This window comes from Melospiza georgiana, chromosome 4, assembly GCF_028018845.1.
Source record: "Melospiza georgiana isolate bMelGeo1 chromosome 4, bMelGeo1.pri, whole genome shotgun sequence".
NCBI lineage: Eukaryota > Metazoa > Chordata > Aves > Passeriformes > Passerellidae > Melospiza > Melospiza georgiana.
In genome coordinates this window covers 73,346,802-73,361,757 of record NC_080433.1, presented here as the reverse complement: position 1 = coordinate 73,361,757, position 14,956 = coordinate 73,346,802, and the positions used below count along the sequence as shown (strand labels likewise).

Below are 14,956 nucleotides of genomic sequence, written 5' to 3'. Positions count from 1 at the left end.
ACTCTCTGAGACATTCTCCAGGTAGTCAAAAACCAAACAAAAAATAACATCAGGAAACATTCATCAGAAAGTTCAGCTGTCTTGTTTCCCCTCTGTCTAGATATGAGCCTTTCAGTATATAAAAAGAGTAAACCCAACAGCCATTAACAGCTGTTTCCTAGACTGGCGGATGAGCATACTAAAAAAAGAAAAAAATAATAAAAAAAAATTCGTGTTTAAAGCTAAAACATCTGAAACAGCCTCCATGTTCTTGCTGACTTGGGAGTTTACCAAGAAGAAAGTTGCACAGTATGAAGCACTCAACTTACATGTGTAATCAGTGTCAAGACTCAACAGAAATTCACATTGTAAAGAAGTGATTTATGAGATGAGTTGCTGAACTTTTGCAGTCTTTTTTCCCCCTCAATTGCTTTGAAATGTACTGTCAATTAATGATAATTTTCTCAAACAAATTCTTAGGTGTTTGTTTATATACCTACTAATTATTTTATTTCTAGTAAAAAACTATTAGAAAAAAGGTTTTTTCTAAATAGACTCCATTGCTGAAAATAAAGGAAATTTACATCAAGTTACTTGGGAATCTTGGGTGTCTCTCATTGCATGCTTTGACTCAATCTTTCAGGATGATAAGCACCTGCAGATTTCCACCACTCCACACAAGAAACTGATTGCCAGGATTCAGCTGCTCATGCAGGGACAGACAGCTGGGGTGTGGATAAGGCAGATTTTCTCCAGATAAGGAATGCAGAATATTTTACAAATTGGGCTGTAATGGATGTAAAGATGCAGAAAAGAGTCCAGTACAGCACCAGGCACTTCACTGTGACACAGAGCAGGTAACAGCAGATGAGGATATTTTCCTGAAAGTTTTCATTGAGCAAACCTCGAGACTGAAAGTAAACCTTCTTTATTCTACATATAAAGTTAAACATGCAAAGTCTGCTTTTTTTTTTTTTTTCTTTTTTTAAACAGTACTCATTTTACCTTCAAAAGAGCAAGAGGGTGTTTCCATTTTTAGTCTGAAATACTTTGAAGTATTCCCATTCCACAGAACAGGGATCTGGATAGTATTTGACCAAAAGAAAAGAATTAATTCCTTATTTTCATTTTGGTTTCAGTAATAAAGAAGTTAATGATCCCACATCTGGTTTTGTCCAGACATACTCTACAGCAGCCCACTGAAAACAGCCCTGTTTGCTTCTAGTTTTACTTTTATCCCAAGCAGAGCCTAATCCAGCCTAAAAAAGTGTTCCTAAGCACATCCCTAGCCAGACTGCCACACGAGGCAATTGGCAACCTCTGTGCTGATGTCACTTACCCAGAGCTGCAATTAAGAGCTGCCTGCAGTTTCACCACACCAGCCAGATAATATTTAGACAGACCTTAAAAACATTTTCTTTGGCATACCACAGAATGAAGAAACACCACAAAAAAAAAAAAAAAAAAAAAAAAGCAGCCCCAAAAACTCCATTCCAAATTCGAATGCTGACACATCTGGAACAGCTGGGTAACAAGTCGTGCATGTCAAGTTCAGAAAGCAGCTGCTTTTAGCCTTCATTTTGGGTCAGGCATTTGTTTGTAGCCACCAGTATATTCTCTTTTATTTTGTAGCAGCTTCTTCAATGTTCCCATATGGACAAGCCAAACAGCTCCTAGGACACACCAGCAAGCATTTATAATGTTCTTTAGAAGAAATGAAGGCCAGATGTTGCTTTGTTAGCTCCATGTGCATCCCTAGAAAAGTTAGATGAGGTTGTTTCAGATATATTATCAATGCCACGTACAGGCAATTTGTTTATCGGCCGTTTAAATGTCAACTTTCTAAAGGACAGAAAATAACATTTTAACTTAGGATTCAAACTGATGTAAGATTAAACTACCCTAGAAAAACTTTAGAAAATAATTATAGCACAATCCAGGATCACAGGGACAAAATAGTACTGTGCAGAAAAGACATGATGAGCCATTTCTGAGATCTGAATGAGTACTACTTATGGTTTATTAGAAAAGGAAAAACAAAACCTCTCCACCTTATCTTTGAAATATAATGAAAAGTCTGAGGTAAGACTTATCCAACAGCACCACTGATTAAAGGTATTCTATTCTGCTGCTTTGCTCACCCAGGGTACAGCTTAATCCACTAGTCTAAGTCCTAGAGAGTTCATTAATTCTATTACTGACAGTGTAATTCATTAATGTTGTTCATGTATGCACTCCTGCTACATCCAGTGGGTCCAATAGGGTGGATAAGAATTCTGTCACAATCTCTCCAATTAATGTGATTTAGATTGAAAGGTGCAAGTTTTTTTCTGATTTCCTGAAAACAGAACCTTATTGGATTCATTTTATGATGCATATTTCTGAGGAAACGTGAACTGAGAACTACTTTTTCCACCTCAGTGATAACATGAACAAGGTTTGGGTTTCAGCTGCCTGGTGAGGTCTTTCCCTTTGAGCCAGTCCACAACATAGAAAAACTGCCAAGACACCAACTATAACTTTTTGAGTAATGTCACTTTATTAAGGGACTTTAAAGATTCACATTCTCTAGTAGCCTTGGAACAATGCAAATGGTGAACAAAAGACAAAAATAGATGTAATTGGTTCTGAAAAGCATGAACATCTGTAGAGAATGTGTTGCATTATTCCTAAGGACTCTTGCTTTTGAAAAAAAAGCACGTTCCATATATACAAGTGTCAGTGCAATAGCCAATAAAGCAATCAGTCAGAAATATAAAAATATCCTAGATACAAACATAAAATAGATGTTTGAAGGCTGACCATATCAGTATTCTGATATTTCTATATCTTAGGAATATGATCACTGGGATGAGTTATTCTGATGAGGTAAGAAACAGTAAATGCTCTGTGATAACACAAAGCCATACATTTATTATTATTTTTTTCCATAAGACAAAAAAATAGAGCACCCAATGAAACTCCAAGTCTTTGCAGCAAGTGCCCACAGGAAGTGAAATTATAGTCTATGATCATTACTACATTCCTGCATCATCCACCTCTGCTGTCTTTGCCAACAGTTCCATCAGCAAAATTTGCTTATTTCCCCAACTTGCCCAGCTCCATTATAAACTGCATGTTCCTTGCAGATATACCAAACCAAAAACTGCTTTAGACACAGGCAACATCTATAAATGTCCAAAAATCACTTAGTCATTCTTTCCTTTATTGGTTGCAATTCTTTTCTTGGCAGCAAGGGCAGAAAGAGATTGCAAAACTTGACAGCAAAGAGCTCTCTCTAGGAGGGTTAGGGAGAGAACAGGGTGTGTCCCATCTGCTTTGCCTCAGGTGTTCCACTGAACACTTAAGCTTTGGTTGGTTGTGCAATAAAATCACATTCCTCTTCCTTGCTGTCTTTTGGATGGAAGGATGCACAACTTTGGGGCTGCTGTTCCAAAAAAAGAGGGTGAGGTGGTAACTTTTCAGCTCCATGCTGCCTGCCTGCATTCATCATTCGTCCTTCCTTCAGCCACCTCTTCCACTGTGAGCCCTCCAGGCTCTGCTGCTGAATTCAGCAAAAAAATTTCTTCTTTTTAACTTTTCACAGAAAATGGCAGAACACCAGGTAGCCAGACAACATACTCTGCATCTTTGTGGCAAAGAGCACCAGGAAGAACGGGGAGCAGAGCTGGGAGTGCCAGAAGAATCCAACAAACACAAACTCCTACTTGGGGAGAGGGGTAATGGTAAAGTAATATCAAACTGTGAGGCAGTATCAGGTCAGGCATTCCTCTATGGAAAAGCACAATGAATTCTTTAACTTCTAGAACAGCAATATTAACTTGATCAGGATATGATTTGTGTGATAAGAAAAAAGCACAACAGGAGCTGGCAGCTGCCTTCCTGTGAAACTTGCCTTACCACTTATGGCACACATATGCACGGAAGCACACAGCAGCTGCCTGAACCTGCAAAAGATTCCTTAGCTTTAGAGCCCAAGATTCAAAAGCTTTCCCTGAAATATTTTTGTTTTCTTAGTTCTTTTCTAACCCTCTTTTGTCTCAGGCAAATTCAGGCAGCTGTGCGAGACGGAACAGCGAAGCTGCTAACATCTACAGTGTGACAACACTGTGACAGATTATTTCAGGTTTTCTTGCAGTTTCTGCAAGATGCTGTGCAGATGCCAAAGCCTCCAGGAATCACCACACTTCTCTCCCTAACCCCAGTGAACTTGGCAATCAGCGTTTACAAATATTGAATTACTGCTCACCACACCCCACTAAGACAGGCTATTACCTCCCGTGTAAACAGGCAGGGAATGCAGGAGCAGAATGACTAAGTGATTGTTCCAGTACCACAACACAAGTCTGGGAGAGCCAGGAGCTGAACCTGTATTTCTTGCATCTCAGTCTCAGGTTGTCTGTTTTGTCCTGTGTTGCAGCCTTAATTCTTTCCTGAAGAGGAAGACTGCGATCTCTTAAGAGTCTGTCACTGCTACTCTGCTTGACAGGTGATGTTGCCAGTGGGGTAGGAATTGTTGCATTCCCCACATCAAAAGGTGGAACACAGTGTGACATCTGTTTGCTGGAAGAAATACTAACCATACAAGTCCTTAAGAACATCAACATTTATTTAATATGATATAAAAGAAATGGGATATGAACATTCGTATTTGAACAATAATAAGTGGCTTCTCATACTTACATCGTATGTGCTCATTGTATAATATATACACAATGAACATAATTACATTTGTACACAAACTAAGTACTGGATTGAAAACCTGCTTATTGCTGTACACACCCCAACCCCATCAAGGAAAAGCCCAGTACCTCAAAATACCTACACTCCATTTTAGTCAAGAAAAATGAACCACTAACATTAATGTCTATGTTGACAGAAGTGTGGCAGTAACTGCTGACATTGCAACCTGACCAAGAAATCATTACAGCAGAAACAGGACATCTCTTACTAAGCAATAATAAAAATGGCACATTTTAAATATATCTATATGTATATATATATAAAAATTTTACAAATAAATTGTTAAAACAATAAACTGTAGTGCTGAAAAAGTGTAAAACAAGGTTTAGTGGTGATATGTAAAATTAACCGAGTTATGCATCTAAAAGAAGGAAAAAAGTAAACTTATATGATCCATCATTAAAAGAACATTAAATTCTGAAGAATAGCAAATAAAGTTCTGACTGTAGGCTGCACATGAAAAAGAGCCTTTGTTTTATGTGCACAGAAATCATAGCAGCAAGCTGGTATCAGGAGAACAATCTGAAGGTTGTTGAGTGTACACGTGGGCCATTTAAAGCTCTCTTGGAATAAACATTTTCCAGGAAGTGATAAAACGATGCTCTGTGGCCAAAAGCATCAGGACTATGAATTTCATAGATTTAAAATATACTGTACAATATCTTCTCATATTTTCATAGGTCAGGTCCATACATCTCAGGCATGAATTGTTTCAACAGAAGCCATTAGTGCTGCAAGACAGACAGATAAAGTTACTTTATTTTAGCAACAGAATATCATCTAAAGAACTCAGGGGATTAAACACAGCAAAGAACTCCTGACCTCAACCTAGCAATGCAGGTGTAGAACATAATAAAATATCTTAGAAATGAGTTGTTTCCAAAATCTGTTTTCCTGATGAATGGTACTGCTGTCAAGATATTTCAACAGAAAGAAGCAAAGCCAAGATTTTTTTTTCAAATTTACACCACTTTGAATGAAAGAGCTTTATCCTGTTACTCATGGTCACCTTCAAATGCTCTTCACCTAAAACCAGCAATGCCAGCAAAGATCCTAACTAGCCTTAGAAATGCAAGGCACATTTTGAAGAGGGATGCAGAGTTATTGAGCTGCTACACTGCACTGGAAGTGTTTTTCAAATGCTCTACCCAGAGCTTGCTGTATTTTGGTAATTGCTGCAAGGACTTCTATAAATAACTTTTAACAGTTCATTGGTAAAAATGTTCCTGAGCTTTGAACCCAGGTGCTGTATGAAATTTCATTATCCCCCCATTACTCAGTGCAAATGCAGTGCTTAAAATCTAACAGGGCTGGTGGTACACACAGAGATTTGTCTCTGCAGAATAAGGGCAGTGACAAAAAAGGAGCCTTGTGTTAAGGGGTTCCTCCTTAGTCCTACAGTATCCTGTGCCACCAATTTCCTATGGCAAACTCCCCTGGCATTGTGCCAAGAGCATCATTTTTCTAATTGACTGTAAAAGCCAAATACAGGTATTACCTCTTCATTCCCTGAAATCCACTATACATTTTCCAGATGTTGCCTGAAAAATTTGGTTGCATATGACCAGGGCTGACCCTACAGCCTTGAAGCTCCCTTTGCCACTTAAGACTTCTCGAAAATGAGGGATGCTGAATTCCTGTGTGCTAAAAGATGTGCCAGAAGCCTTCAGCAAAGCACTGGAATATTGGAACCACAGCCCCAGGAGGTAGAGGGCAGTAAGCACTGTGCTCCATCCATCTCCTCTGTGTGCTAAACCCAGCTCATGGCACAAATTTGCTTTGGAACTCCAAGGAAACAACCAAGAGAGGCATCAGGTGCAGCCCTGTGGAATGCAGGTGCACCCAGCTAAGGGCTTTGCCCAGCTCAACCCAAACAATGAAGAGCCACAGGGGATGTGGCTGAAGTTCTGGGATCCTTTCTCCATCAGGGAATCAGATTGACAAGTGCCATTCCAGATGGACCATTCTGTCAGAAAATTAAAGTAATTAAAGCTTCTTCAGAGGCTTTTGAAGTAGAGTTGTCCTGAACACAGGAATGCTTCACCTGCAGAACTGGCTGTGGGGATATACCTCACCAAGGGGGGGCAAGCCTTTTCCTATTCATTTCTATTTTATTTAGCATAAATCCTAAAGGAAATGAATTTCCTGATCTGATCTTCTGAGCTGAGAGTAGCTTAATGCAATTGGTGACAGATTTCTGGTTGCTCCCCCTTCCCGACAGGTGCCCTGTGCCTACAGACAGAATCCAGCAGTGCAGTTTCACTTTCATTACTGACCCAAAACTCAGCTGGATGGGGGGAATGTTTGTGATATTTAAAAAGGAGATGCATGACAAATGTGTGTATATTTATACAGTATATTTATATACATTTATAAATATATAATTTACATATATATATAAATATATATTTATACAGTGAACATGAAAAGCATTAACACAATTCAGTATTTCCAGAAGAAAAGTCCCACTCTTTTTTTTTCAATAGTTCTGCAATCAACATTTTAAATTACAGTACAAAAATTCAAGCTAAATCTAATCATGGTAGACTACATCCATCAGGAAGGCAGGAGCAGTGTCAGGACAGAATGTGAAAATGGCATTTTCCACTTTCTCAAAAGCAGAAAATATTTTAATAATATTCCTTTTTTTTTTTTTTGAAGGAGTATAAATAGTTTCTTGCCCTTAGTTCGTATTAGAAAGGTCTCTGTGATGACTAATAAGTCTAATTTTGCTAAAATGAAACCTTGCCAATTGAGACTGAGACAGGAAATTAAAAAAACCCACATTTTCAGATCTCCTCATGCTAAATGACTGAAGATGTCTCAATTTTAAATTGTTCTTGATTTTAAAGCTTTCTTAAATTACATTTATCATTGCCATTGAAGCAAAGCTCATTATTTTAGCAGAATGCTCATTTAAACAAACACTTCCTGACAACAAAGAAATGTGGATTGATTTAAATGCTGGTAAAGTGCTGAAGCATTGACACTGATATCCTACTAATTTTGTTAAACACTTGCCCAAACACACACTTTATATTTCCATTGCCCTTTATTAAATGGCAGGAACAGGTAGAAAAATGTAGATCCAGCCTAACTCATGCTTTCTAACTTGATTCCTAGAAGCAATCACCCACTATGGCAGGAAAGAGCAGCTGTGTGGGGCTTTCTCTATAGAAAGAAGGAAATAAAGTTTTATAATTGTTGTTTCTATGTCTTAAGCCATGAATTCTTCAGGCCATTACCCATTCCATCCTGGGCATCCCCAGCTCTGAGCTCTGGTTGCCCATTTTGCCCATGGCTGAAGCATCAAGACTCATGTGCACCTGTGCAGTGATGCTCATGCCTCAACTCCCTGGTTTGGAGCAGCTCAGGCTGTTATTTCCCAGGCTATCTACCCTGCCAGCTGTGAAAAACATACCTGATAAACCAATTAGCCCTTTCTCTTTGTAGCTGGACAGAGAATGCACTCCTTGCAAGCAAATCAATACACAAATTTATTTGTTTTCTGGCTCATTTATACTCAATACTGCAGGTAACCCTGTCTTGCTGAATATCAGATGTTTCTCCCAAAAATACCAGCACACAATTAACCTGGAAGAATATCAGGAAGAGGAGAGGTGGGAAAGCAAGCACCTACTTGTCTGTAACTATACACACATGAAATGGGATCCCTCTGTCAGCTGGGTCTGTGTGGATGGAGCTGGTGACAAGGACGATTCTGGTGAGGAGGGCAAACTTTTCACTGCCAGTCATACAGCAAAAGAAAGAAGAGTCCAAGTTACAGAAGCCATAATAAAGATCAGCTTGAAAAAAAGCACCATTTCAAGCCACAGCAAATATAAGAAATAAATGAAAGCTACACAAGGTAAAGGCTTAAAATCTGGTCAGCACAAAAAGCACAGCTTCAAGGGACAGCACAGCTGATCTGATCCTTAATCAGGCTTAGAAATAACTAGCAGAACAGCAAACACAGGAATGCTAATGTTTTATGTTGCCAAGAAAGAGAGGGGGAAAAAAAGTGAAATTTAAGTGGTTGGGATAGGCCCAGACCCAACTTCATATCCCAGCTCAGATGAACTAAAACTTCTCATTCTGCTGAGCAGTGCAAAATGCACAGACAAGTTCTGGTTTTGATTATCAAGTCACAGAAAGGACTGCTGACTGCACTACAAAGGTCCAGATCACCTTTTATTTCCATAAGTTGAACCATTTGGCTTTCTTAACCATTCCCATCAGCAAGTAATGTCTTGAATTCTATCTTCTCCCTTCCTCCTTCCCTACTCATTCCAAACTTTTTTTCCTTCTTTGCACACAGTTTTGCTTTATTCCACTCTTCTCTTCTTGCAGAATAGTCCACCACCAGTCAGGTGCTGTTTTCTGTTTTTTTCATCTTTCTTACTCAAAACATGGCCAAACTGCAGTCTTTTACTTGCTAGTTTAAAACATTGGAAACTCTCAATAATTCCACAATTTTGGGCGTATCTAAGGTCACTCAGCAGCAGGGAGCAATGGTAAAAAGTCTACACATATCCAGGACTGAGATAAAAAAGGAAAGATTTGCTCCAACCAACAACTACAGCATGACTCAGTTTCTGGCAACAGTTATTTAAATCCCTGAATTAGCAACTATAAAAGCTATATTAAAACCTCAGGAAAATGAAGTTTCTGTAGCTGTCCACTGGGAAACTATTTTTCTGTGCATTATAAAACTGTACACACTTCACATGTAGACTAGCTCAGCATTTTCAATTCACAAGGGTTTCAGAGCATCAAAAGACACAATGAAAATGAAATGAAGTTTTACACATGTACTGGATAAGCTGTGCTTCACCCAAACTCTTTTCCATACCTGCTGCTGCCTGATTTCCTTTTGAAGACTGTGCTGCTAATTCAAATGAAGACACAATCCCTTCTTGTTCTTGAACACTGAGTATTTCACTTTCTTCTGAGCTGCTTTTGGGTTTGTGGTTTGCAACTGTGGTGACACTCTGCAAGCTGCTTAAAAAAGCACAGCATTTAGAACCTGCTCTAACTTAATTTCAGGTGTTAACCACTAAGTACAGGAGCTATAATTTAATTTTCTCCTGTTAACAGAAAAAAAGCTGCAACTTGCAAGTCTGGGTAGCATAAATTAAGCAGGCATTTTGAAATCCTTCTAACTTTGTGTAGTTACACTTTTAAAAAAGCACCTGGGATTTAATTCCTTTCCTTTCTGCACTCCTGCAGTTTCCTACTGCTGCAGGGCCCTGTGACAAAGTCATGACCTAAGGTGAGAACTCACTTAGGACCTGCAGTGCAACTTACACCAAAGCCAGCAATTGTGAGAGAGAAATATCCAAGACATAATATTCTTCTAATTCTGCAACCCTGCAAAGCACTGAGGGGAAAAAATGAAGCAGGAGATGTAGAATAAGATGTTTAGTTTGCTCCTAAATTAATCAGCACTAAAGAGCATGCTATGGAAGCATGGCTCATAATAAATTGATACAAGGCCAGAATTGACATTATTAAACACATTTTGGAGGCCAAGACAAGGATTATGAATGCATGCTGGTTATAACTGGGACAACACTTGAAAACAAACATTGCTTCACCCTCCAAGTCATCAACTCTGACTGAACCCCTGCAGCAGTCAAGCCTCTCACTAGATTTCCCTATATATACCTCTCAAAACCACAGAAATAAACTTTTTCAGTATTTATGGCAATTGCTTGGTCCATTCAGCTAATAAATACAGCATGCAAGTTTAAAATAGCCTCTGAACATCTTGTTTGATTTTTACCTTATATCACCATCATGTGTTTCTTCCAATTTATTTTTCTTTTCTGCTTTCTCTTCATTTCTCCCTTCTTTTGAGTCAGATACAACATGTGCATCTGATAAAAGATCATCAGTTTTTGACAGCTATAAAAAAATTGAAATCATGAAACAAAAAGCTGTAACACACACTAAGTGGCAGGTAAGAAATACAGTACCAGGAAACAGTTTTATTAACAGACAAATTTTGCCATCATGTATACTTAGTAACTCAGAATTACATAACTTAAGAAATTTTTATCAATACCATGCAGGTTAATAGAGTTATCCTAAAACTTCTACCAGAGGCCAGGGGCAGGGTTTGCCTTAATAACTTCCAGAACTCCTCTGAGCTCTTTGGATTGCAGCCTGCCTGTTTTTCCATGCTATCCCTCTCCTCATGATGCCAACAAAAATCCCAGATGCTGCAATATTTTGTTGATAAGACTGAATGCTGCCCTTAAGGTCTGATTACATATCAACAATTTGAGTGTATTACATAATTTTCCTTTTGAAATATTTGCATATTTAACAAAGCAAGTCTCTCAGTAAGGAAGTTTTTCCAATGGATAACAATAGAAAATAGTTATTTGATTTTATACCATTCTCCATCAGATATATATATAAAAATTAAATATAAAACAAGAAAACAAAAGAATGATTAAATTAAATAAACCATTAACTGAGGAATATGGGTATAGAAGAAGAAAAAATCTGTACACAACACTTTAAAAAATATTAAACTATAAACAGGATATGATTATGTAGAAGCAACTCTAGTAATCCATTCTTCACAGTCAGTCTGGTTTTGCTGAGTCTTAAGGGAACTTTAGCACCAGAGACACCAAGGTAATTCCCTGCCAAGTGTGTTTCAAACTATTTCAGGGCAGAAATCAAAGCAGTGAAAAATATCTCTAAGTACAGGTACTGCCTAGTTCCATGTGTAATTTGTTGTGTCAGCTTTATTCTGCTTTCTATAAACCATTTGATGCATTATAGCCATCCAAACAAAAATTCAAGGACATTAAATGGCTGTCAAAAACTCCACTGGGGTAGCCTAAGCAATGAATATGTCAATGATTGTTATTATTTAAAGACCACATACAAGAAAATTCCATGTCTCAGCTATAGACAGATCCCATTGAATTTTGTGATTCTCTAGAGAATATTGTATTTTCAATAGGAAGTCTTTATCTTCCAAGCAAAGGGAAATGGCTAACTTTCCCATCCTCTAGTATGTGTGTCAAAATAGTTTGTTACTGCAAGATCAGCTGATGAACAGTTCAATAAGGAATAGCTCTGTCCCTCTTTAGCAAAACTTGAATTATGTTATTGAACAGTTTAATAAGGAATAGTTCTGTACCTCTTTAGTAAAACTTGAATTATGTTCTGCATCTCCATCGTTTTTGAATTGTGCTATTTCTTCTCCAGGACTTCCATTATTTTGTTTCAAATTATTTTCTCTGCTGGTGCTCTCGAACTCCTTCATGTTGCCAGACACTGTATCATCCTTTCTCCGATTCTGAGGAATAAAATTGGTACATGGACATACTGTTACAGAAGTTATCACAGTTCTGAGCCTTCTGCTGCCATCTGACTGATTAAAAAAAAAAAACAAACTTGGAAAACCTTAAGCATAGATTGTAATAAAGAAAATGGAAATCATTAGGGACTTGGAATTTTCTCATTTTTGTACCTTTCAAAACAGTTCAGCCTAACATTTCTTTGTCTGCAAGATTATTGTACTTTCTGCCCCATCTTCCTTTCCAGCATTTCAATGTCACCCTGATCTTCTAAATTTCATTCATAATTAGCTTAGACACAAATCAGCTCAGCAGCATTCTTACTTGCATTCATAAGTGCTGCTCTTTTTATAAAATAGCTTTTTCTGGTTTAAGAACAAAAATCGATAAAAATCTGCTTTCAGCACAAAATTCTCAGTGCACCTGCATGCACTTGCTCCAATTATCTTGGGTATCCTCCAAGCCTGTGGTGTGAACTGATTTAATAAAGGACAACACAGTATCTGATAATGGCAGAGAGTATTAATTATTTCTTAAAGAAAAAATTAATCCATGGCGCAGAGATGATATATATATAAGTTGATATAGAAATTTTGAGGAAGGACGGTAGGGGTGACTCAAGATTGTGAACTGTGACCATGATACTGGCAGAGCTGAAGGCAGGCTCATCTGAGAACTGGAGCTGAGGAAAAATAGGAGCCATGGAAGCAGTAAATCTCGAGGCTGAACTCCTGTGATCTAACACATGCACCCTATTAAGGGGAAATTCCACCTAAGTCAGTTCGTAAATCAGTCTCTGCTCTCCTGAATTAAAGTATGCTCCCCTTATCATCTGCTCGTCCCAACAGCAGTTGTGAAGCAACTTCCTTTTGGATTATGGTAATCACTTCAAAATTACACAGCAGGCCATTAATAAAATCCTCTTCCCCCTCCAATTCTTAAATAACCAAACCACAGTCAAAGAGACTTCCAGCAGTTAATGCCATTGCACCATTTTTCTAAAAATCAATAGACATAAAAACTATGCTTTTAGAAATAAAAGCTATTACTCAGCATAATACCTCATCCTGGGGCTTTTAGCCAAATAGCATTCTGGAAGAATTAAAGTTATTGTAGAAAAAGTGACTTTGTAATGTGGACTGTTAGATAAATATTCAATTCATAGATCTTCTCACTTACTCTATAAATTTATTATCATCCACAGAGGCCTGATTTCACAGAGGAGACTGAGGAACACGGTGCAATGAACAGAATTACTCTGGATTCCGGCCCCACTCTGCTGCCCAGGTGTGACACACAGGACTGCAGCTCCCTCACCCTGAGGTTTGGAACCACACCACAGGGAAGAGGCAAAGCTTAACCTTTCCTTTTCAGTAAAAACTACTGAAAGAAACATCTGCACAGCTCTCTCTGCTTGGCATGACCTCTTCAAGAGAAAGGCAGTGTTAATCACAGAAATATTTGTAGGAACTCCCTTCACATGTAGCATTCCTGATGTCAACCCAAACACAGATGCTCTACTGCAAAGGTTAAAATGGAATTCAGAGTCTTCTGGGGATGCAAAGTTCTTGAAGAAAAAGTAACTTTTGAATAGCTCTGTGACAGATAGGTGAAAAAACCAACCCAAAATGCAAAGCTGAAACATCTTTGGATATACCTGATTTCCTGACACTGCAATATATTTAACGTGCTTTTGGAAGATCAGATGTTTAAATGCCTACAAAACACACAAATAAAGAAGGCATTTCCGCACCAGCAGAAAAGCAAATAATACTAATAAAAAAAAGAAGCCAGTAAACAATGTGGTCTGAAGAAAAAAGTATTCCAGAAGATTAAAAACCCAAAGAAACCAAAAATCAACTCCTTTAAGCTACTGGAAAAGAAAGCTAAATTTAAGTATCTAGAAGATAGTAGGCTAACATCTGCTATCCTGTATCTGTGTTTGGTTTGGCTTTTTGGGTTTTGACTGTTTGGGGGCTTTTTAGATATGTATCCAGAATAATATTTCCTGGTTGATGACAAGCAATTCTATCTTCCTCCCCTCTCCCCATCTTTTACCCATGAATAAACTTTTTAGGCAAATAACCAAGTTTAAGAATGGTGAAAATAAAAGTGTGAGTTCTATTTTAATACATTAATGGGCTCAAACACCACAGCAGAAGAACACCACTTAGGTACTCTGAACATAAATATACATTCCTACCTAAAAATGCTGCAGATGCTTGAATACATCACAGGTAGAAAAATCAGCATTGACTTCATTTCAACATCAACAGAGTCAGGTTTCTCCCTGGTCTTGCTTTCAGTCCCAAACCTTGCAATTTCACCTTGTTTGCTGAATTTGACCAAAACACCCACCCTGTTCCCAAACATCACAGTGCACAATCAAATGAGGATTTGATCCACAATCAATGTGTGTCTGAGGTGTTTGCTTCCCAAAAAGGCAAAGAAGTGGCTTCTACCATTAGGTGCAATTAGGTGTGTCCAGTTTTTAACTGGGCACATCAAACCTTTAGATCACCCACCTGTGCCAGTTTGAGAGGATTATCCCTGACATAGGACAAGCTCTGGGAGGGAGACTGCTCTGAAACGCCAATAATGTTGAGTCCTTTCCTCTTCTCTCTCAGACAAGCTTGTTGGTGCCTCTTTATTCTTTCCATCTGCTCCTCCACAGTCATTCGAGGCCTTGAGCCTTCTGCAAGGCACAGCTGCTCCACTGCACTCCTTGGTCTTTCCTTAAATGGAAGGAAAAAAAATATTTATATATATACGTTTCACTAAAAACTAAGATTTCAGACTGTAACTTACCAGAAGAGATCACCTAATGATTTACTAAAGGGCAGAAAAATAATGGGCAAATAAAGACCTTCTATGTTTGTGAAAAAAACCCACTACAAATACCAATTAACAAT

General features: G+C 38.2%; 1 protein-coding gene across 12 annotated transcripts in view; it reads right to left on the bottom strand.

The window, feature by feature from the left end:
* Window positions 1-2,495: 2,495 nt before the first annotated feature.
* The window catches only part of PLEKHA5 (pleckstrin homology domain containing A5), a 157,549-nt gene continuing 145,088 nt past the window's right edge, over window positions 2,496-14,956 (bottom strand). For 10 of the 12 annotated variants that reach the window (XM_058023545.1, XM_058023549.1, XM_058023547.1 and 7 more), the window contains 6 exons: window positions 14,570-14,779; window positions 11,885-12,043; window positions 10,508-10,629; window positions 9,575-9,723; window positions 8,363-8,467; window positions 2,496-5,453 (listed from right to left, as the gene is read on the bottom strand). In XM_058023545.1, the coding sequence (XP_057879528.1) occupies window positions 8,373-8,467; window positions 9,575-9,723; window positions 10,508-10,629; window positions 11,885-12,043; window positions 14,570-14,779 (735 nt within the window). In that variant the 3' untranslated portion in view covers window positions 2,496-5,453; window positions 8,363-8,372. The remainder of the gene's footprint in view (window positions 5,454-8,362; window positions 8,468-9,574; window positions 9,724-10,507; window positions 10,630-11,884; window positions 12,044-14,569; window positions 14,780-14,956) is intronic. The other 2 variants (XM_058023546.1, XM_058023557.1) reach the window with 1 other exon arrangement.